The following is a 24,286-nucleotide window of genomic DNA, read 5'->3' on the forward strand; positions in this document are numbered from 1 at the left end:
ACACACAATGAGAATTCCAGAAGAGAAGTTTACAAAAGCTGATGGAAACGTTAACACACAAAATCAAGAAGTTCAATGAGTCCTGAGACTGAACCCTAGCAGCACATAAAACTGGATGTGATGGTGCATGGCTGAAATCCCAGCACTTTGGAGGTAAATGTAGGAGGGCCAGGGCTTCAGGGTCATTCTTGGCTCCACAGTGAGTTCAAGGCTAGCCTGGGCTATATAAGACCCTCTCTTAAGAAAACAGAAACAAGCCAGGAGGTGGTGGTGCACACCTTTAATCCCAGAACACGGGAGGCAGAGGCAGGTGGATCTCTGTGAGTTCGAGGTCAGCCAGGTCTACAAGATCTAGTTCCAGGACAGGTTCCAAAGCTACAGAGAAATCCTGTCTTGAAAAACCAAACCAAATCAAAATAACCTTAGATGTTAGACTCAAGAAATAGTTGATCCTAATAGATTTGGGGAAAGGGACTCACTGCTTTCAGTTATGTACCTGCTTGTGACCCTACCAGACTCCAAGGGATATTTCCAATCTGATGGTCACATGGATAGCCCCAGTTAAAGCAAATTCCTCACAAAACCAAACCAAAAGTTAACTCTGAAAGGAGATGGGGTTTTGGAGAGTTCATGGGAATGAGAGAAGACAAGAGAGAGTATAGAAAGTGAGTAAACAGAATACATTATATACATGTATGAAACTGTCAAAACAACTAACAGTAAACAATGACAAGACTCCACCTACACCCAATATCCAGAAACTCAGGTCCAAAGCTGCCTAGTCCGCAAGGGAGGGCTGAGGATAACCTGCAAATTTATTTCACTAAAGCCTTATCTCTTGATTTCTACTTGAATACATTCTTCCCGTCTATTTTCCCTTCTACCCTTCTCTGATTTGGTTGGCTCTCCTGAATACATGCATCATGTTTTTGCAGTTCATCCATTAGCTTCTTTTTAGTGCTGAACAATATCCTATTCTAGTTCTTGGACATATGTGGATATGTGATATTTCATTGATCCACTCACTGAAGATAGATATTTAAACTGTTTCCAATAAACTCAATTATATCTTTGAGCACAGTCAGAGACTAAAAGGAGTTTTCTACACACATAATGCAGGTCACTACAGAATTTCCTGTGATTAATTTTTTCCCCTTTTCTGTCCTGATAAACATTAAAGAAGCAATTACAGGTTGCTAGTATGTCACATAACATGTATATTTTTCCAACTAACTTGAAGTTGAAATGAGCTATGACCTGGGTCTAAAAGAAATCCAGATGCTTTGGAGGCTGTGTGCTTTGGAAACACTGAGCACAGGGAACAGACGCTTCTGTGGCCAACTGCTTTAGTCTAGTGACATCTAGTGGCACAAGTGCTGTCAAAAACAGAACTGCTGGATTGGCTGGACGGCTCAGAGGGTTAGGGTACCCACCAAGACTTCAGACTGATCCCCAGAACCCGAAGTCCAGTAACAAGTTTCCAAAATCACACCTCTTTTTAAAAAGTCTAGGGGCAGAGGAACGAAGCCCTATGGTACAGCACCTGCTAGGATGCCTGAGACCCTGGCTTCAATTCTCAGTACCACAAAGGAAGAAAACCCACTGAAATCATTAGGTGAAAAATCTAACGGTTTTTGTGACAATCAGTAGAGTTCAAGTTCATCATCTTCAAACATTAGTTTTCTAATGTTTTACCCACACACCCATTCGAGGACACTTAAAATGCTAGTGTAATAAACAGATGGCTTATATCTCAATTACTGGAAAGGAATCTGAAGCCAGGACCTGATTTAGGAAAAAAAAAAAAAGTTTCACCTGGTAGCTTCTTTTGGGGGGTGGTGGGAGGACGGGGGTTTAAACAGGTTTTCTCTGTATAGCCCTGGTTGTCCTGTCTATAGACCAAGGTACCTCAAACTCAGAGTCCACCTGTCTCCACCTCCTGAGTACTGGAATTAAAGGCTTGCCACCATACCTGGTAGCTTCCTATGAATAGTAATATTGTGGAAATAATTACAAGTTGCACCAGGCAGTAATCCTTTAAAAACCTTTAATCCCAGAACTTGGGAGGCTGAGGAGACTTGGGAGTTTGAGGCCAGCCTGGTCTGCAGAACAAGTTCCAGAACAGTCAGGGTTACACAATGAAATTCTGCTTTAGGGGGGCAGAAACAGGGAATTATAGGTTGAGCATTCTTAACTAAAAAACTAGAAATGCCCCAAAATATGAAACTTTTTGAACATGATGTCAGTGCTCAGAAGTTTCAGATTTCAAAGTATTTTAAGCCTATGAAAATACTCCCAAATACGAAAAACTCCAAAACCTGAAATGCTGATGTTGGAAGCATTTAGGGTACGGCATGTTTAATCCACACTAGCAAGATCACTATTAGAAGTTCTTCCACGTCGTTCTGATTCTCACCAACCTTTAATAACTTTCCTTCCTTTAGGTCCCCACAGGCTTACACTGTGAGCCTTTACTATGTGCTACCATGACAGTTCCCTCAAACAGATCATCGACTCTTCGTGAAGCACAGAAATGGTTTCTGGCTTTGTATCTCTAGCCTAAAAACATCTGATGAACAGAAAGAATGGATAAATTTATTTAGATGAATGAATAAATATTAAATAAATATTTAGCACCATTCTAAATCTAGGATGTGACTCCCCCCTTCTGTTCAGGAGTTAAGAACCTTATCTCTAATCAGCTCTGAGTACGGTTAAGACTGTTATCAAAACAAGCTTTCCAATCATCAGTTAAAATTTGGGAAGTAGAAGAAATAGAATTTCTTTTTTTCAATTATGGAAATATTTACAAAGTCTCACTTTCCCTAGATTAACATTTCACTCCTAAAAGTTAGTATGTATAAAAATAGCTTACATGAGGGTTTTGAAAAGTAGAGAAACTTAAAATGACTGACAGAACTTTATACTGTCCACTCTTATGTATTCAGGCTGTGAGAATCAGACAAACTGGAGCTGCAAAGAAAATAAATAAGTAGCATCTTATTGTCATACTTCAGCAGTACTTTAACCAGCTCTGACAGGAAATTATATTGTTTAAGATAACTTATCTCCAGGTACTTAGCTTTGTTTAAATTCAGAATATAACCCAAATTACAAGTATAAATAAAAAGAATGAATAATCAGCATATATGCCTGCAAATAGTCTACTGTGCTTCCCTTGTTTGTTTGAGAGAGGGTTTCACTATGGAGTCCAAGTAGACCTGGAACTTACTATGCAGCCCAGACTGGTCTCTAACTTATGCCTCTGCCTCCAAGGGTTAGGATTTACAGGATCAACCCACCATAACCAAGCTGAGCTAACCATAAGAGTAACTGAGATTAAAATCAAAGTTTACTGCTGAAGAGGATGGATGGCTCAATGCTAAAGTGTTTTTCTATCATTGTCTAGGCTATACAGGAAGAACTTACCTGAAACTTGGGGAAAGAAAAAGGTCTAAGCTGAAATCAGAATTTTACCTCCTTACCTATGACTATCTAAATTACAGTACATTCCATATATAATTTTATCAAAGAGTTATTTTGACTTTATATAGCTTCTTTTTACTTATATCAAAAATTTTAAGACTAAGAATGTCTTCCCTGATTCTGTCTTTATATGGTAACTTCTCACTCATTGAGAGTCCTTAGAGTCCACTCAAATGTTCCCCCTCTGTGAAACCTACTCCAAATTTACAGGCTAAATTAATAATCTTCCCCATGTATGCCTATTCTTTTGAGTATATTGGCAGTATTACTCATATTATATGACTATGAGCTATTTAGCCACCTAAATTGCTCACAAAACGACCCAAGCTCCTAAAGGCTAGCGACCATGTTGTATCATTTGCATTTGTGCTGTCTGAACACTCTCAGACACTTGGAAGTGTGGTGCAGAAATGATTTAAAGGCTACAGGCATGAACTTGAAAATAAAAGAAGAGGTTAAAAAAATAGAAAAAAACTTGAATTAAAAAGTTTATTTCTACTTTTGTAGAAATTACTAATTTCTACAGTGAATTCACTACTATTATGCCTTCCAGTCATAAACAAATAGAAAGCAGATGAAATGCAGGCGCTTCTCTCAGATGCACTACAATGGGCAGGGCCAGCCTTTGGTCCCTGATAGAAGGAAAACAAAGTCCACTGTTTCCCTAGCTCATGGCCTAAAGGCAGTTTCCAGGATGTAGACCAGGGAGGTGACTCAGTCATACAGCATAACCAGAACAACATGGATGGACGGCTTAAACAACACATCTTTCTTTCTCCTAGTTCTGAAGCCTGACATCCACGGCCTGAGAGCCCAGAGACTTGGTTCCAGTTTGAAGATGGCAGTTTGATTATTATCTCGTCACCTGGCAAAGACAAGTATGCTCTTCTTGCCATCTTCTCTTGTAAGGGTGTGGCTGTCACCCCTAGGGTGCCACTCTTAAAATTAAATCACATAGAGGCCCAAGGCCCCAGCTCCTTATACCATCATAAGGATTCCATAGCAAGCTCCAATCTGAAACTGATAAAAAAGACACCCAGGTCACAGCAAAAGGGGATCTCGGAGAAAAGCCCAGCTTCCTTACAGAGTTGGAGAAAGGGAGCAGTCTTGGAAAAACTAGAGTCTCAAACTAACACAGCAGAACATGGGAGAGGCAAGAGCTTAGTAAGTCTGTAGTAGGATGCCCGGGAATCTCCAACTAACACTAATACATAAATGTGCAGAGTAAATAAATTCCATGAAGCTGAAGAAACAACCACAGAAAAGTGGAGAACCAAACAATTTCTGGATCTCATACAAAGCAAAGATAGTTCATATTCCCATTAATCACAGCAGAGAAATTCAGAGAACCTGGGGCCACAGGTGGAGTTCTCCCAGGGAGAGTGTTCAGACTGTATCTGCCGGGTAGCAAGGACACGAAACCCTGAGGATTGCACTGCACTAGCTGGGGTGGCCCATACCTGTAATCCCATCACCTAAAAGGTAGAAACAGGAGGATCAGGAGTTCAAGGTCATCCTTGTCTACAAAGCAAGTAGAAGGCTTGCCTGGGCTACATGAGACCCTTATCTCAAAAACAAAAACCACAATTAAAAAGACTGCCATGGAGAACAGAACTGGGGAACAGAAAAGTCTAGAAATGGTTACACTTGTTATAATAAACCTACGACAGAGTTTGGCATGGTCCATGCCTTTAATCCCAGGACTTGGGATGAAGAGGCAAGACCAGACTGTTCTATACAGTGAGTTCCAGGACAACCAGGGTTATGTAGAGAGACTGTTTCAAAAGAAAAAAAAAGTAAGTTCAAAAATTAACCTGCAACATATACGACAGAGCAAAGTCCAGCTTCCTTCAAAGGAACACAGAAACTAGAACCATAAAATGTGTAATGTTTAGCCTATAAGAAACTTCCAGTTGACAAAATCCAACACCCCTTCACAATAAAAGTGTTGGGAAGAACAGGGATACAAGAGACATACCTAAACATAACAAATGCAATTTACAAGTCTATAGCCAACATCAAATTAAATGGAGAGAAACTCAAAGAAATTCCACTAAAATCGGGAACAGGACAAGGCTGTCCACTCTTTCCATATCTATTCAACACAGTACTTGAAGTTCTAGCGCCAGCAGTAAGAACACTAAAGGGGCTCAAGGGAATACAAATTAGAAAGGAAGAAGCCAAAGTATTGCTACTTCCAGATGATAAATAGTATATATAAGTGACCCCAAAAATTTTACCAGGGAACTTCTACAGTTGATAAACACCTTCAGCGAAGTGGCAGAATACAAGATTAACTTTAAAAAGTGAGTATCCTTCTTATATACAAACAATAAAAGGGCTGAGAAAGAAATCAGGGAAGCAACACCCTTCACAATACCACAAATAAAATAAAACATGTTGGAATAACTCTAACCAAGCACATGAAAGACTTGTATGACAATAATTTCAAATCTTTGAAGAAAGAAATTGAAGAAGATATCAGAAAATGGAAAAATCTTCCCATGCTCATGGATAAACAGGCTTAACATAGTAAAAATGACCATCTTACCAAAAGCAATCTACAGATTCAATGAAATCCCCAACAAAATTCCAAAACAATTCTTTACAGACCTTGAAAAAACAATACTCAAGTTCATATGGAAAAAAAAAACAAAAAATCCAGGATAGTTAAAACAATCCTGTACAATAAAAGATCTTCCAGAGGTATCACCATTCCTAATTCCAAACTGTAGTACAGAGCTATAATAATACAAACCATATAGTCTTGGCATTAAAAACAGACAGATGGATCAATGGAATCAAATCAAAGACACAAATGTAAATCTACACACCTATGGACACCTGATTTTTTATAAAGAAGTCAGAAATATACAATGGAAAAAAGAAAGTATCTTCAAAAAATGATGCTGGCCTAACTGGTTGTCAGAATGTAGAAGAATGCAAAGGAATTCATATCTATCACCCTGTACAAAACTCATATCCTAGTGGATCAAAGACCTCAAAAGAAAGCCAGATGCAATGACCTGACAGAAGAGAAAATGGGGAACAGCCTTTAACACACTGGCACAGGACACAACTTCCTAAACAGAACACCAATAGCTCAGGGACTAAGTTCGATGATTAATAAAAGGAACCTCATGAAACTGAAAAGCTTCTGTAAAGCAAAGGATACCATCAATAGGACAAAACAGCTGCCTACAGAATGGAAAAAATATTTTCACCAACTCCACATCTGGCAGAGAGCTGATCTCCAAAATATATAAAGAACTCAAGAAACTATACATCAATAAACCAAATAAGCCAATTTTAAAATGGGGTACAAATCTAAACACAAAATTCTAACAGAGGAATATAATGGCCAAGAAACACTTAAAAAAATGTTCAACAGCCTTAGCCATCAGAGACGTGCAAACGACTCTGAGCTTCCATCTTATACCTGTTAGAATGGCTAATATCACAAACACAGTGACAAGCTCCTGCTGATCCTGATATGGAGCACGGGGAACACTCCTCCACTGGTGGGTGGAATGCTGGTACATTTCAAACTGGTACTGTCACTTTGGAAATCAATATGGTAGTTTCTCAGAAAATTGGGAATTGATCTACCTCAAGACCCAGCCATACCACTCCTGGGTATATACCCAAGAACGCTCCATCCTACCTCAAGGACACTCAGCTATGTTCACAGCAGCTTTATTCATAATAGCCAGAAACTGGAAACAACCCAGATGTTTCTCAACTGAAGAACTGATAAAGAAAATATGATATATTTACACAATGTACATTTACATTTACTCAGCTGTTTAAAAATGACATCATAAAATTTGCAGGCAAATAGACGGAAACTAGAAAAAAAAAAAACATTCTGAGTGAGGTAACTCAGACCCAGAAAGACAAACATGATATTTACTTACTTATAATTAGTTGTAAAGTAAAAGATAATCATACTACACTCCACAGACCCATACAGGCTAAGTAGCAAGAAGTACTCAAGGGGAGATGCATGGATATCCCTGGGAAGGAGAAATAGAATAGATTTCTCTGGTGGACTGGAGGTGGGTGGGGATGGGAACAGGAGGGATCAAGTGGTGGGGGATGGAGGTAGAGAGCACTGGGCGAGACAACTGAAACTGGGGGAGTTTTGTGTGTGATGTATAAACCCAGTGCTATGGAAACTTCCTGGAATCTACAAGGGTGACTCTAGCAAAGACTCCTCGTAATGGGGGATACTGAGCCTGAACTGGCCATCTTCTGTAACCAGGCAAGGTCTCCAGTAGAGGGGCTAGGACACCAACCCAGCCACAAAACCTTCGACCTACAATTTGTCCTGCCTACAAGATGTGTTGGGGTAAAGGTGGCACGGAACTTGTGGGAGTGGCCAACCAATGACTGATCCAACTTAGACCCACACCATGCCATGAAAGGGAGCCCTGCCTGACACTGCCTGGAGAGTCAGGAACCAGAAACTAGATAGACCAAAGAGACCTAGAATAGAACCAAACACCACTTGGGGGGGGTGTCAATTAAATTATTCCTAATGATATTCTGCTATACTTGTAGACCAGAGCCTAACATAATTGTCATTAGAGAGGTTTCATCCAGCAACTGATGGGAACAGATGCAGAGACCCACAGGCAAACATGACGTGGAACTTGGAGAATCCCTCAGAGGGGGAAGAAGGACTGCAGAAGCTATAGAGGTCAAAGATATCACAAAGAATACAACCCACAAATCATCTAATCAGGGCTCATAAAGGCTCACAGAATCTGAAGTGACAAGTAAGAAGCCTGTATGGGTCTGACCTAAATACATTATGGCTGCATAGCTTGTTCTTGAGGGACTCCTAACAGTGGGAGCAAGGACTCTCTATGACTCTTTTGTCACTTTTAGGACTCCCTCCTTTTTTCCCTCCTACTGAGCGGCTCATCCAGCCTTGATATGAGGGTTTGTGCCTAGTCTTATTGAAACTTGTTACGTCATGTTTGGTTGATATCCCTCAGAGGCCTGCTTTTTTCTGAATGGAAATAGAAGAGTGGATCTGGGAGTGGGGGTACTAGTAGGAAAGGAGGAAGGGGAAACTGTGGTTGGAATGTGAGTGTGTGAGAGAAGAATAAATAAATAAATTATAATTTAAAAAAAAAAAACTTCCAGTCATGCAAAGAAGCTATGTGAGAGACTGTCTGACCAATTTAAAAAAAAAACCCACAATCCAGAAAAAAATGAGAAAAAAATTAATATAAATGAACTCAGATTTTCAAAACAGAAAAAGACAGTATGATAAGCAGACAAATGAAAGAGTTTGAGGGTGGTTATTATCTAAAGCTGAACAACACAGAATTTGATTTAAAAATACTGTGGATGAGCTACCACCCGGGTCCAGAACCAGGGCTATGAGTTGTCCCACCCCAATATCTACCTCATCTATGAACTATTGGAGTAGATGAAGGGGGCAAACCTACAGATCCAAAACAGCAGGATCTGCATGACACAGGAGAGCAGAATATTCACAACGGGACCCAGTGAGGGCCTAGCAGAAGCTAGAGGCCTGGAGCCAGGCTGGTGGCTCTGCCTAGCAACACTTGTAAGTAAAGATGAATGGACTAAAGGGCAAACTGTGACTCAAGGGGATATACTACAGCTGCCTCAACTAGATTCAAGATTCTTCTTCTTCTTCTTCTTCTTCTTCTTCTTCTTCTTCTTCTTCTTCTTCTTCTTCTTCTTCTTCTTCTTCTTCTTCTTCTCTCTCTCTCTCTCTCTCTCTCACATGGGAAAATTGTCTGTATTCTGTCAATCATATTTTAAATAAATGCTGATTGGCCAGGCAGGAGGTATAGGCAGGAAAATCAGACAGGAAGTAGAGGTGGAGACTGGGAGTATTCTGGGAAGCAGGAAGCTCCCTCCACAGTTCTGCCCAGAGAGGCAAGATTTAAGCTTCCCCGCTGAGAAAAGTATTGAGCCATGTGGCTAACATAGATAAAAATAATGAGCTAACATAAGTTATAAGAGCTAATAAGTAGCCTGAGCTAAGGGCCAATCAGTTTATAATCTTATGGAGTCTTCTGTGTGATTTTCTTTGGAGCTTGCCAGCTGTGGGGTACCGGGTAGGACAAATACTCCAACAAGTAGGCCCCTTCATGTTTCTCTCTCTCTCTCTCTCTCTCTCTCTCTTTCTCTCTCTCTCTCTCTCTCGTTTTTGTTTCCTTCTTTTGTTTGGGTTGTTTTGTTTTGGGGGAGGTTACAAGGGCAGAGGGTGGCTATGAGGGGACTGGGAAATAAGTAGGATCAAAACACATGATGTGAAATGCACAAAGAATCAATAAAAATATTTAAAAAATACTTTGGATGGATTAGATTTAGAACAGTATTAACAAAAGAGAAAACAGACTACTACATTTTGAAACACAACAATGAAAATAATACAGAAATGGAAAAAAGGAAAAAGACTAAAATTAAAAACTGAGAGCTGTACCAGGGCTGGAGATGGAGACCTGTGGCAGTGTGCCTGTTTGCTAAAGCCCTAGGGTTTGAGTCCAAGCACTACAGAAAGAAAGCGAATAGGAAGGCTATGTGTTAGTAACCCCAGCACCTGAGGCATGGAGATACATCATTCAAAGCCACTTGCCCTACATAATACATTAAGCCAACCTGGGATGGGCTATATAGCAAGACTCTAAAGACTCTATTTAAAGAAAAAAGGGGAATGCGAGAAGGGAAAGGGTCAATAAAAGCCTAGAAGGCAGTATCAAGTGGTCTAATACAGACCTACTGAGTCTCACAGAAAGGAAAATGTAGGAGCAAAATATTAAAAGAAATAATAGCCAGTGATATTTAATTAAAAAAGCAAAGATGTATGAACCAGACCAGTGAGATGTCTCAGAAGATAAAGGTGCTTGCTCTGCAATTTGGTGACCTGAGTTTATTCCCAGAACCTACGTAGAGAAGGAAGGAGAGAACACATTCCACAAAGTTATCTTCTGATCTATACACACATAGTGGCACATGCACTCACACACACACACACACAGAGAGAGAGAGAGAGAGAGAATTTAATTAAAAAACTATCAGACAATATATGGCACATTTCAGTTTGAGCTCATTATTTTTAAAATATAGGTAAAAACAAAACAAGCACATACTGATGTAAGCATGTATATTCCGGTAGATACATATACACGTATTTTCTAGCTAAATCCACTGGGGAGATGTGAGGATGGTTCCTTGATGTTACCTTCCACTAGAAGATCCAGGACATACTTTGAAAAGTGCCTGACTCTAGGATTAGGGTCAGGTAGGACAGCATGATACTGCTGCAGAAGCTAAGAATGTATTCAAGAAAAAGTAGGATTTCATGAAAGAGACATGAAAAATTAGACTAAAAGTGTGCAGCTGAACACATTTGGAACACCTGAAGAATGAAAATAATGTCTTTACTTGCAAAAAAAAACCAGGAGCCCAATGTTCTACACTTATTTAAATAATGAAAAAATAAACAAATGGGAAAAGAAAGCTCTTCCTTATAATAGACTGCAAGCTGGTCACTGTGGAAGGGATGACAGCATAAGAAAGGCATTGGGCAACCATGACAGTATAATTACTTCCAAAGAAAAACCCAAGCTGGCATGGTGGCACATGCCCTCACGCTAATACTAGGCACTTGGGAGGTGGAGACAGGAGTGTTTGGTCGGAAGCATCACCTTAGCTCCCTAACATTCCTTTATATAAAAACTCTGAATTGTTTGTCTGGGGGCTTCACCCCAGCTCCTGGCATAAGCTCCCTCTCCTGGGAGTTGCCTGAGTCCAAACTCCACCTGAGAAAGCTTGCCAAATGGTGACCCCCCCCTCCCCAGGGAGGCTCAAGAAAGCCCACCAAACAGTAACCCCTCCCAGGGAAGGGCAAGACCATTCCATAGGCTATTTAAACTGCTCCCTACAGAATGAACACATGGTCTCCGGGTTTTGCATGATCTCCCCTTCTCTCTCTCTTCCTCCTTTATGTTTTCCTGGGGTCACCTGGGAGCACTTCATTAAACATGAGCACCTTTAATTCGCTCTGATTCAATCTGATTGGAATTATTTGCGTCGACAGAGAGGCTCATCCAAGAAAGAAAATACTTAACAAGGAGGACTGTGAATTCAAGGCCAGTGTTGGTTATATAGTAAGTCAGAGGCCAATCTGCGTTACATGAGACTCTATCTCAAAAAAAAGAACAAAAAAACAAAAACAATATGTAGAAGGAAGAATCGCTTGTTGGTTCCCAGCTGCCCAGTTAGTTTAGACCTGAAATAATCACACAGAAACTGTATTAATTAAATCACTGTTTGGCCCATCAGCTCTAGTTTCTTATTGGCTAACTCTTACATATTAATTTAACCCATTTCTATTAATCTGTGTATCGCCACATGGCTGTGGCTTACCAGCTAAAGTTCCCAGCATCTGTCTCTGCCATCAGAGACAGACTTCTCTCCAACTCTGCCTTTCTTTTATCCAGCATACAGCCTAGCTTTCCCCTAGTTCTGTTCTTCCTTGCCATAGGCTCAAAGCAGTTCCTTATTCATTAACCAATAAAAGCAACACACATACAGAAGGACCTCCTATTTCCACTTTTCTGTTTAACAGTGATGTGGGAGTCCCCTCTGTGTGCTGTGATTACCATTAATGAATAAAGAACTGCTTTGAGCCTATAGTAGAGCAGGGCAGGGCAGAGCAGAGCTAGGTGGAGAGGATTGGACTGAATGCTGGGAGAAAGAAGGGCGGAGTCAGGGAGATGCCAGGGAGCAGCCACCAGACTCAGACATGCCAAAACTTTGCCAGTAAGCCACTGTCACGTGGTGATATACAGATTAGTAGAAATGGGTTAAATTAATATGTAAGAGTTAGCCAAATAGAAGCTAGAGCTAATAGGACAAGCAGTGTTTTAATTAATACAGTTTCTGTGTGATTATTTTGGGTCTAAACTAGCTGGGTGTCTGGGAACCAACAAGCAGCCTCCTACTACAACAACAACAAAAAAAGAAACTACATCAATGGATTGTATAAGCGGTAAAAGAGAGTGGGCTGGAAGATGAGAGTCACAGTCTTGCTGGGGCTGTTCAAAACCAGTAAGTACTTTTTTTACTCATTTTTCAAGGATTTTATAAAAGCCTGCATAAAAAAATGATATTTTTCAGCTGACCTACACTGCAAGATACACTAGAAATTTTAGACTAACAAGAAAATAGAATCAGCTTGGCACGGTAATCCATGCCTGAGGCAAGAGAACTGTCTCAAGTAAGGCCAACTTGAACTACAGAACAAGATGCCGTTAAATACAAACAAACAAAAATAGGAGAAAACTAAAACAGAATGCTAAAATATTCAATTGATCTAAAAAGGGCAGAGAAAACATATGAAAGAACAAAAGTACAAGGCACAAATAAAAAATAAACTAAATGGTAGATTTAAATTTCCAGTCAGATCAAGTTATACATGATTTAAAAGCAGACTTACCACAAAAGCAGCAACCTACTACTAAGTTGGTTGCCTATAAGACATACACTTTCAACATGAAGGTGTAAATAGATTAACAGTAAAGAATGGAAAGAGATTATACAAATATAAGAATTAAGTAAAGAAAGCTGGGTAAAACAGACTACACAACGAGGCAACAGCACAGACATTAAAAGATCAATGTGTAACCACTACTAAACCTAATAACAGACTCTCAAACTACAGAAAACAAAATCTGGGAAAAAAAAAAAAGGCAAATTGACAACCATATCTCGGTATTTTATACTTCTCTTTTAGTAAATGATGACATTAAATAAATCAGAAAGTACATATACAATGTGAGCACTATTAAGTATGCTTTGACCTAATTGGCCCTTAGAGAACTTGATACCCAACACTTACAGAATCCTTTCTCTTCAAGAAGACATTCAAGTGTACATTATCACCTGATTAAAAAAAAGTCTCGGGCCAGGTACAGTGGCATGAGCCTTTAATTCCAGCACTCAGGAGGCCAAGGCATGGGGATCTCTATGAGTTCAAGTCCAGCCTGGTCTACATAGAATTCCAGGACAGCCAGAGCTACATAGTGAGACCCTGTCTCAAAACAAACAAACAAACAAAAAACACCAAATAGTCTCAAGGGACTGGAGAGATGGGTCAGTCAGTAAAGGTCTTGTTTCGCAAGCATGAGGACCTGAATTGCCTATCCAGAACACATACTAAAAACAAAAACTAACAAAAAGTAAACCAAGCAAGAGTGATGGCAAGCACTAACAAGGTAGAGAGAGGCAGCTCCTGGGAGCTCACCAGGCAGCTGGTACTTGGTGAATTCCAGACTAGTCAGAGACTTTGTCCCAAAAGAAGGAGGACAGGGGCTAGAGAGATGGCTCGACAGTTAAGAGAGCCTGCTGCTCCTACAGAGGACCCAAGTTCAGTTCCCAGCACCTATATTGGCAGCTCATGAGTCCCTGTAACTCCAGCTCCTGGGTAACAATGTCTGCTTGTGACCTCTGTGAGCACTAATACATATGGCAATATACAATACACACACAAATAGAAATGACTTTTTTAAAAAACGTGAGCAGTACCAGAGGAATGACACCAAAGTTGCCCTCTAACCTGTACATACATATACACATAAATGCACAAACACCTGCCTAAACACACAAATTTAAGGAAAAAAATGGTGTTAGTCTGGCTGGAAGTGTAGCTCAGTGATAGAGACATTGCTTACCTAGAATGTACAAAGCCCTGAGTTTTACCCTTAGCACCACAGGGTGATGGGGGCTTTCTATGTTATTGAATAAAGTGAGTAAGTACCTATTCACACAGGCAGAGATGGACATACTAAATTTAAAGGAACAGTACATAGTCCTAGAGAGATGAGTCCTTTGGTGTACAGACATACATTTAGGCTGTTCTGGTTTGCTTTCTATTGCTATGATAAACACCATGACCAAACTTGGGAGGAAAGTATGTATTTCAGCTAACAGCTCACAGTCCATCACTGAGGGAAGTCAGGGCAGGAACTGAAGGAAACCAGGGAGGATTGATTGCTCTTTACCAGCTTGTTCCTATGGCTTGCTCAGTTTGCTTTCTTTCTTCTTTTTTAAGATTTTTAAAGTTTATTTTTATGGATGTTTTCCCCTGTGTATAAGTCTGTATATCTTTTGTGTGCCTTGTGTCCACTAGAGATACAGGTTTTTGTGAGCTGCCCTGTTGGTGCTAGGAATCCATGTCCTCTGGAAGAACAGCCTGCACCCCCACCCCCGTGTGCTTTCTTTTTTGTTTTCATTTGTTTCTTCATTTTTTTGAGACAGCGTTTCTCTGCAGCTTTGGAGCCTGTCCTGGAATTCGCTCTATAGACCTTGAACTCACAGAGATCTGCCTGTCTCTATCTCTCGAGTGCTAGGATTAAAGACATGTCTCATCACTACCTGGCTTTTTTTTTTTTTTAATGTATAAGAGACCTCATGATCCTTTTGCCTGAGCCTCCTTTAGCAAATCCTACTGGCGTGTGCCACCACAACCAGCCAATTCAATTTCTTATACAATGGCCCAGGACTGCCTGCCCAGGGATGGCACCACCCTCTCACATCACTGATAATCAAGAAGATGCCCCAGAGACTTGCCTAAAATTCAGTTTGATTCCCTCTTTCCAGACACGAGCTGGTGTCAAGTTGACCAAACAAACAAATAAACAAAATCTAACCAAGTCACAAGCCAAACATCCATATGCATAAAGTAAAATTTAAAAATTTAAACTAAAAAAAGGAGGTGAGCCTGGTCTACAGAGTAAGTTCCAAGACAGCCAGTGCTATCCAGTGAAACCTTATCTCTGAAAAAAAAAGAAAGAAAAAGAAAAGGGAGGCTGGGCAGTGGTGGCGCACACCTTTAATTCCAGTACTTTAGAGACAGAGGCAGGCGGATCTCTGTGAGTTTGAGGACAGCCAGGGCCACACAGAGAAACTCTGTCTCAAAAACAACAACAAAAAAAAATCAAACAAAGGAATAGTACAGGACTAAATGACTGGCTCATAGCTAGAGAGCTAGAACAAAAAGCTAAAGCTGATGTCTACATTTCAAAATGCAAAAGCAGCAGGAGAAAGGGATAGTAAGTAGGTTCGGCAGCCGAGATTTAAAGGAAAGACCAAAGCATGGTAGCTAGGAGGGACAATGGAACCGAAACGAAGGAATTTTTAACGATCCTTTCTGTATATATCTAAACAAGAGAAAAGAGGTACACCAAGTCAGATGGCAGAGGAAGGGAAAGACAAAAGCAAAGGGGAGTGCTGCACTAGAAGATGGGTATCTCTGAGATGTGATGGAAGAAACAAGGAAGAATGCAGGCCCACGGGCTTGCTGGGCAGAGCAAGACACTGATGCTGCTCTCAAGAGGGCTTCACCTTCCCAGTCAATGTAAGCAACGCTTCCCCTGGTATTTCCTCTCACTCATTTAGGCTGGGTCTTTTCGGTGAATAATTCATGTTGAAAAGCTTAACCCAACAGTTACTAGACAAAGGAGTCATGAATAAGCTACCAACTTTTTCAACATGGTGTTTGGGAGAAACTGGGGACACTTTAAGCTATTCAGAGAAGACTGTGGCTCTGATTAAAACCCATTCTCAGGTAGGATCAGGGTGCATGACGTGAAAGACACAAACAGAAAGTCTTTAAATAGAGATCCATTCTCTCAGGCCAACCTTTGGTACACCATTTTCCAGTTCAGGGATGTCTGGCAGCTGGTGGAGACAGCTGTCTATCTTTGAGTGACAGGAGCGACAGTACATGGTAGAGGAACTGATCCTAAGAAATTCCACTTCCTCTTCCTTTCCCAGGCTTCATTCTTCCCCCAGCTAAGCAGAGCTCTCAGTGTTCCGAGAGTTCCAAGGGTCTGAGACCCTTCACTGCTGCTCTGTGTCATTTAGCTCCACCAAGAGAAAGACCAAAAAGCAGGCTTTGTTTGTTTTTGTTTTCCTTTTCTTTGTATTATATGCCCAGGCTCGCCACAGCTATCTCTCAGCCTCTGGCTCCTGGGGCTAGGACTACAGGCATGCACCCCTCCCCCAGCTCCAAGCTCTTTAATAATCAGAATCCATTTCACATGCCTTCTGTTCTTAACACCCACTCTCAAAACACCAACAAAGCTGCTTAGTGTCACGTAAGCATCTGTGTTGTATAAGCGAGACCGTCCTGGCTGGTAACAAGGACAGTCCTTTCTTAGGTTTTAGGACAACCCCTTATGTTATATCCAAGGTCATGAACAAAAATGGCAGGTCAGTCACAAACAATGTTGTGTGTGTGTAAGCATCTATTCATCCACCAAAAATGAATAGTATATTTTTGTAACTTTGACATAAAAACAATATTGCATTTCTCTTCTGAATGTTTCATTCCTATAGAATGATATAAAATAGAGTCAGCTTCATTAAAAAAAAAATGAGTGGTTGAATTTTAAGTAAGAATGTGTAGGGCTTAGTTAATCCATTGGAATCCTAGTAACATACATGAAATCAACAATTTGCTACTGTATGCTGTCATGGCCACATTGCTACTTTCAAGTTTTCTTCCCTTTTCTAGCAAGTGTTTCACATATGAAAATAAATTGCTAACTTGGATGTTGTTATGAAAAAATAGAAATCTTTGGCTTGAAAAATGCTAGGAACAGATATTTGTATTATAAAGTATAAATGATACCCTGATATATTTACACAAAAGAGTTAAAACCAAAGACTCTGCTTGCTTATTAAAATGCAAACATTACCTCAGTCATCCAAACTCGCCCAGTCTGCCTCTGCAGATCACCCACCAGCAGCAGCTTACCTCATATGACATTACGGAACAATAGTGAACTCTGTAAGAGCTGAATATATTGTTTTGAAAGAATAAACTGTCATTAACTTGAATAAAAGCTTTCTGAAATCAAACCTGGCGGGTATAGCCTTCACTGGGTGGCCTTTTTTTTTTTCTACTTTAAGATACTGCCTCACCCTGAAAGCAAGCAAGAGGGGGTAGAAAGGTGGCAGTATAAAGCGACAGTACTGAGTCGCCAGCAACTCCCACAACAGCCCAGCAGGAAGGGGCCAGAGATTTAAATTACCAGGCAGAACAATGCCAAAGCAGGAGGCTCTGCAAGAAATTTGGCACCTAAAATCCAAACAAACTCTCTCTCTCTCTCTCTCTCTCTCTCTCTCTCTCTCTCTCTCTCTCTCTCTCTCTCTCTCTCTCTCTCTCTCTCTCTCTCTCTCTCTCTCTCTCACACACACACACACACACACACACACACACCCTCCCTCCCTGGGATAGCTGTGGTTTATACACCAGATTGTGCTACAATGGGAACAAGTCCTACTCTATGGCTGGCATGTCCAGATACCATCTGAAGACAGGATACTGATACAGCCAGTGATATTAGGCCGGGAATTTAATGTGAATCCTAATGTTTTAATCTCTCGTAGGGAAGTACTGAGGGAAATTGGACACATCATTGTCTACTCAGTTTTCCTGTTGCCCGTCTTTCCCAATCGCTGTCCAAGGGTTTTCTTGCTCACAGACGACACACAGCGTCTGCAAACACTCACTGCCTTGTGTTTGTGCCTGTGGTCTGAGCACAGCTTCACACCTCCATTTCCAACCATGTGAGCTCTCTATCTTCCTTAGCCAAACCCAGGTAAGTACTTAGAGTCACCTGCCCCTCACCAGCTTTCCCCTCCTCTGTACCAGCTCGCAGCTCTCGATGTAGTACGGCCTGGTTACTAAGGTAACCAAGTCCAGGTGGGCACTCACTTGTATCACAATCACTCATGCTCATGGTGGATGACCTTCACTCCCGGAAGCGTCCCTTCATCCCAAGTCGTCTCCTAGGTGTTTTCCCTACTGGTCATTTATTCTCAAGTGAATCATGTCAAATGATTAAGCACTTCATCCCGCAAAATTATTATGAATATCTCAAATTCTGGTTTTCTTTTAGTATTTCCCTAGGGTGAAGAAGTCAAGAATAAGTCACAGAAGACCAGTGAAGGACTAGAAGACTGTGGGGACTGAGAAGAAGGAGCTGACAGGAAGCAGGCACGTGGAAACTGACCGTGGACAGTACTCTAGCAGTTCCAGGAAGGGTAGAGTGTCGGACATCAACATCTGTTATGTTTCTGAAGATTGGGCAAATTTACATGAAGGTGGAATTTCATTTGGAAGGCTGACTTCTTTGGAGAATCACGCTACTTCTCAGAATAAGGGAAAGGCATGAGTAGATGGTAAGCAGCAGAATGTAGTCTGCTCTTTTACAGAGTAGAGGAGTTATCAAAGTCTACCCTGGCGGCCAGACAGGGGAGAGTGAAAGTGCGAATGGTCTCCAGTGTACAGCAGAGAATCACTGGGAAGAACACAGCACCTAACTCAGGGAGGACTCGACAGCGGTGAAGACACCTCACGCGCAGTCTCTATCTGCCAGATGTCTGATCTTGCACACATCACTAAAACAAACTCAGTGACCCAAGAATGACAAGAACGGTGTGTGTATATATGGGGGGCCAGGGTACATTTAATACAGAAAACTATATAAGATACTTTATTAGAGTCAGTTTGCTCTTGTCTGGGTATTTGTCTCCTCTAAAGTTCATACTGAAACTTACCCCCTACAAATCACAGGCTAATGGGGTTTGCAGGCGGGACCTTTGGAAGGTAATCAGGATGGGATGTGGTCATGAAGGTGGAGCCTTATGATTGCATGAATGGCTTTATTTGATGAGAAAGAGAGATCAAGTTAGCAGCTTGCTCAGCCGTGTGAAGTGATAGCCCCCTTCACAACATGATCCAGCAGGGAGACTCTCAGCAGATACCAAGAGGATATCAGAGCTATGGTCTTCATTGTGAATTGTAAGGTAAATTAATCTCTTTTCTTTATAAATTTCTCAGTCTGTGGTATTATTACAAAAAAATGAAGAAAGATGCAGGTTATGTAAACCACAGTCTTATTTATGCTCATTATTGTTTGGGTTTTGTTTTGGGTGTTTTTGTGGGAGTAGAGGCAGGGAATCTGAGGAACTCATACAGCAGAAGCACCATTCAGTTAACAGAAAATCATTCCCAGGAATAGGGAGACCCTGTTTCAGAAAACAAGGTGGATGGCTCCTGAGAACAACACTGGACATTGACCTATGGCTTCCAAACATGTACACACACAACACTCACACACACAAAAGATAAAGAAAATAAACTCCACTTAATGGAGATACAAAAACAACAAAGTTATGGTCTTCATATAAACACCTTGAAGTATGCTAATCAGGTAGGAAATCTCTCCTCTCTTAAGCATACCTTTCGTATGTACTTTCGTGTACAGCAGTTGCTAGAATTAATCACCAGTGCATCAGTGGTGACAGAACCTTTCTAGGAGTCTAAACTAGTCAATCCATACCACAGTCTAGATCACAAACAACGAAAATCTTTTCATGGAATTAAACCAGTCAACTGAAGGACCACCTCTAATAACATCAGTTCATTCATTAATTTACTTGATCCTTGTTTTATATCAGTTCTATCTTGGGGGCTGGACTTCAATAGTGGAAGAAACAGGAAATTCCTGTCATCATGGAGCTCACATACTAACTGAAAAATAGACAGTAAACCAACTGGGCTAGCAAGATGGCTCAATTTGTAAAGGTGCCAAGCCTGATAACCTGACCTGATCTCCATTACCCACATGATGGCAAGAAAGAACACACTCCCAAAAGTTGTCCTTTGACCTCCGTATGTAAGCTGTGACATGTACACACATGCACAACTAACAGACATGTAAAAATGTTTTCTATTTTACAATAGGTCAGAGGTGAATAGGTGCTACAGAAAAAAAGTCAGGGAAAAAGACTCCAATTTCAGACAGAGCAGTCAAGGAAGACTTTTCAGAGAAGATGCCAAGGCATACACAGATATGTGGGGAAAGAGTCACGGGGCCATATATAAACCTCCCCGGCAAGTCCAGATAACACAAAGTATAACCTCTCACCTTTTAAAAGGGGCTGGAAGGTTGGGATCTCTTGCAGCTTGATGACGTCAGGATCATTGCTGACGTTCCTGGAGGCCTGAGAGCCCTGAGCTACCACCACGATATCATCCATCTTGGCCCGGTGTTTAGCTGGAGATGGAGTCACTGCAAAACAGGTAACACAGATCAGGAACTGCATGGCCCACCACCAACACAGCCACCAGAAAGAGAAGTCCACAGAACATAGAGGTTTTTCTGATCTTAACATACGTGCTTCTTGTCAAAGCCATCTTTATTTAAAATTATGAACTATTTCTTCTGAGAGTGGTACCGGCTGCTTTTTGTCTTTGAAATGTTGAAGTAGATTAAAGTTTAATAACAAAACAAGAACAACAACAGCAAAAACTAAAAGGAAATGCTGGTATGGTGGTGCACACCTTTAATCCTTGCACTTGGGAGGAAGAAGCAGGCAGATCTCCGTCTACATAGTGAATCCCAGGACAGTCAGAGCTACATAGTAAGACCCTGTCTATAAATAAATAAATAAATAAGTAATAAAACTAAATAACAAAAGACTAAGAGGAGATGTAATTCAGCTGGACATCAACTGGACATGGTGGCTCACATCTCCACACTCAAGGTAGAGATAGGAAGATAAAAATTCAACAACAGGGTCTGGAGATATGACTCACTGGTTAAGAACACTGGCTGCTTTTCCAGAAGACCCTGGTTCAAGTCCCAGCACCCACACGTTGGTTCAAAACCATATGTAACTCTAGTTCTAGTGGATCCAGTACCCTCTTATGACTCCTCATACACTACATATATGTGGTGCACAGACAAGCATGCAGGCAAAACACCTATATACATAATAATAAAATAATTTATAGCATTGGGAGCATAGATCAGCCTAGACTACATAAAACACTGTCTCAAAAGAAGAAAAGGTGAATATTTTACATAGCAAAATGTCGTTACTTTGTAGTGGGGGGCTGGCATAGGTAGATTATAGGGGACTTCTATTTTGTGTGTGTGTGTGTGTGTGTGTGTGTGTGTGTGTGGTGCTAGAGACTGTAACCAAAGCCTCTCGAATGCTAGGAAAGTACCCTGTCACTGAGCTATAGCCCTAGCCTAGTAAATATATATATATATAATATAGATTTTTCTGATCTTAACATACATGCTTTAATATATATACGCATATACTTTCAAACATATAGGAACATATAACATGTATGAACATATAACATGTATGAAATTCTTGCATAGCCAAACATTTTATTAAACACACAAAAGCATAAGCGGTATTTTAATGTCTCTCATAGGCAGATTTTTTTTAATGTCTCCTTTTTTGATTATCCTGATCTCCTGATATATGTCCATAGTTTACATATGAAGGAACAAAACTGTCTGGGACTTGCCCAAGGCCAACAGCCCTAGAAACAAAATTAGGAAAGGCACTGAAGGTCTCTGGGTCCTTGATACATCGGCTTTTCTTAGTGACAGAGAATGCAAAGCTCTCTCTAACCTACCAAAACCAGTCAGGTGTGCTGAACAGAGTCCATTGTACCCAAAACCTCTGATTTCAAACCCAAATTATAAGTCTATTCCTAAAGCTCCAGTGAGTCTTAGTTCAGTATTAGTGCAAAAAGAACAGAGCCATCAACAGGACCATTTCAAGCTGTGGCAACGTTCAGAAAACTGGAGGGCGCTTCAGAGGCATGTCAATTCCAGGTTCCTTGGGAGGGAAGAGGTTCATTCCTCCAAGGATTTCCTGAACAAGGCATCTCATCCAAATATTTGCCTGGTTGGAACAAGAATGAATCCTGTAGAACTTGAAGGTTCTAGTATTTACAGGCTTGTAGACTAAGGCTCATCAGTCTGATCTGAGGCTAGATATCACAGAACTACTCTGCCTTCTGGAAACTAGTCTCTCCTGATGCTTGGTGGTCGCCCTGGGGGTTGTATTCTGGGAGTGGGTGGAGGGAAATCTCTGCTACTTTTATTGCTTTTCAGGAACAGTTTATCCCAGCTTGGTAATTTATTTAACATTTTACAGAAGTAGTACCAAAACATCTTTCCTGGTACAAATTCCATGGTTCTCCTTTCCCCAGACTCAAAGGGGACGTCAAAGCATTCTATTATTTCATGTATAAATGGTAAAGATGTGTGTAAAAATGAGGACACTATAAATACTGCACATAAACATGTGCAAGGCACCAGGCATAGGAGAGTATGCAAATCCCCTCAGAAGTAAGTCTATGATGTTGATTCCCGGGTGAGCAATTGGGCGCCACGCTCCTTTCCCTAAACTGTTTCTGGCTGGGCACAGAGGCAAGAAAGCAAGAGATGGCCATTATTGCGGTTTTGTTATAAACAGACACGATACTCTGGGTCTTCCAAGGAAACAAAACACAGCAAAGCCAGTAGACGCCAGTTCGCAGACAGCAGGCCTCAAGGAACTGCCCTTCAGCATGAATCACCCCCGACACCTGTTAGTTTCCACATTTCTGAGTGGAAAATGGTACCAAGCAGCGAGCCATTCTGAAAACTCCTTTTAGGTCTGAGGTCTTAATTAAAAAGACTTAGCAACCCCTGAGCTTACCTAGTGCAGTCTCAGAGGTTACCTAAGTGCGTAGGAAAAAAAAAAAAAAAGGACCAAATGGTTTTCGATCACAAGCTGTTTTATTGAGCGCTCACTATGGGTCTAGCAAAATTCCCTTCCAATTCCTACCTCAAACTCCTAGAGAAATCTAAAAAAAAAAAAAAATGTGGACAACAGACAATACACCAGACCCTGCCTGCCATCTGGTCAACTTAATTAAAAAAACAAAAACAAAAACAAAAAAAAAAAAAACCAGACCTGAATGGAAAAAGCAGTTTCTGGTAACATTTGCACCCAGACATTGAAAGTGACCGCCCAGCGCTCACAGGTCCCTTCTGAAAAGGAACCTCGACACCTCTGTCTTTTTCAGAAAGCCTGATCTTAGAGGTCCTGGGTATTATCCATGCGCAGGGAGCCAAATCTCAGCGCGAGTGCCGAGACCTGGAACCGACCATCCACGAGGTCGTCTTTTAAAGACTAGCGCGAAGGCGAGCGTGCCGGTTCAGGGAACCCGGTTGGGGCAAGAGGCCACGCCTTCTCTGTGTTCCGGCACACGGTGGGCCCGCCGGCTCCGCCAGCAGCGCCCGGGCGGGAGGTGAGGCACCGACCTGAGGCGTTCAGATCGCCGGGGCGGCTCTCGGCCTCCGCGCTCTGCTCGCTGCCCATGGCGCCGGCAGCGGAGGGACAGCGGGGCAGGGGCCGGGGAGAGCGGGGAGAGCCCTCCGGGTCACAGACACGCGGGGAGGCACGCCGCTCGCCTAGCAGAGAGGCTCGCTGACAGGAGGCTCGGGACACCGGCGGTGCCGCGGCCGCGACCGGCGGGCGGCGCTGCTGTCATTCGCCGGCTCAGACGCCGAAACGTGCTCCTTCCGGGACGCCGATTGGCCGCACCAGCTACGCGTAGCCGTCAGTTCCGGGTTCGGAGGTTCCCGCCCCCAAATCCGAGGGGCGGGGCGCGGAGACGCGCGCTGGAGGTTGGGGGCGGCACCGTCTTAAAGGGCCAGGCCTCCTCAAGGCCAAAGGAGTCCAGAGGTGAAAAGCCCTTTCCTGCCGAGGACGTGTTACCTTTGAGAACCACAGGTTAAGCACTGTAATCCTGATGATCTTCGAACAACTTTGCAAAATGAACTGGGTTTTTGCTTTTGAGATAGGGCCTCACACTGTAGCTCTCTGGTGGCCTGGAACTCTGGGAGATCCCCCTGACTCAACCTGGGATTATAGA

At 41.7% G+C, this 24,286-nt stretch overlaps 1 protein-coding gene across 2 annotated transcripts in view; it reads right to left on the reverse strand.

Annotated features, from left to right (window-relative positions):
• Nucleotides 1–23,932, reverse strand: part of Borcs5 (BLOC-1 related complex subunit 5) — an 83,858-nt gene extending 59,926 nt beyond the window's left edge. The window contains exons 1-2 of one of the 2 annotated variants that reach the window (XM_048432423.3): nt 23,673–23,932; nt 20,481–20,624 (exon numbers count right to left, since the gene is read on the reverse strand). In XM_048432423.3, the coding sequence (XP_048288380.1) occupies nt 20,481–20,624; nt 23,673–23,730 (202 nt within the window). In that variant the 5' untranslated portion in view covers nt 23,731–23,932. Of the gene's footprint in view, nt 1–20,480; nt 20,625–23,064; nt 23,202–23,672 lie in introns of those variants that run through there. The other variant, XM_087904049.1, reaches the window with a different exon arrangement.
• Between the last annotated feature and the right edge of the window lie 354 nt (nt 23,933–24,286).

Source organism: Myodes glareolus, chromosome 3 (assembly GCF_982192425.1).
Source record: "Myodes glareolus chromosome 3, mMyoGla1.1, whole genome shotgun sequence".
Lineage (NCBI taxonomy): Eukaryota > Metazoa > Chordata > Mammalia > Rodentia > Cricetidae > Myodes > Myodes glareolus.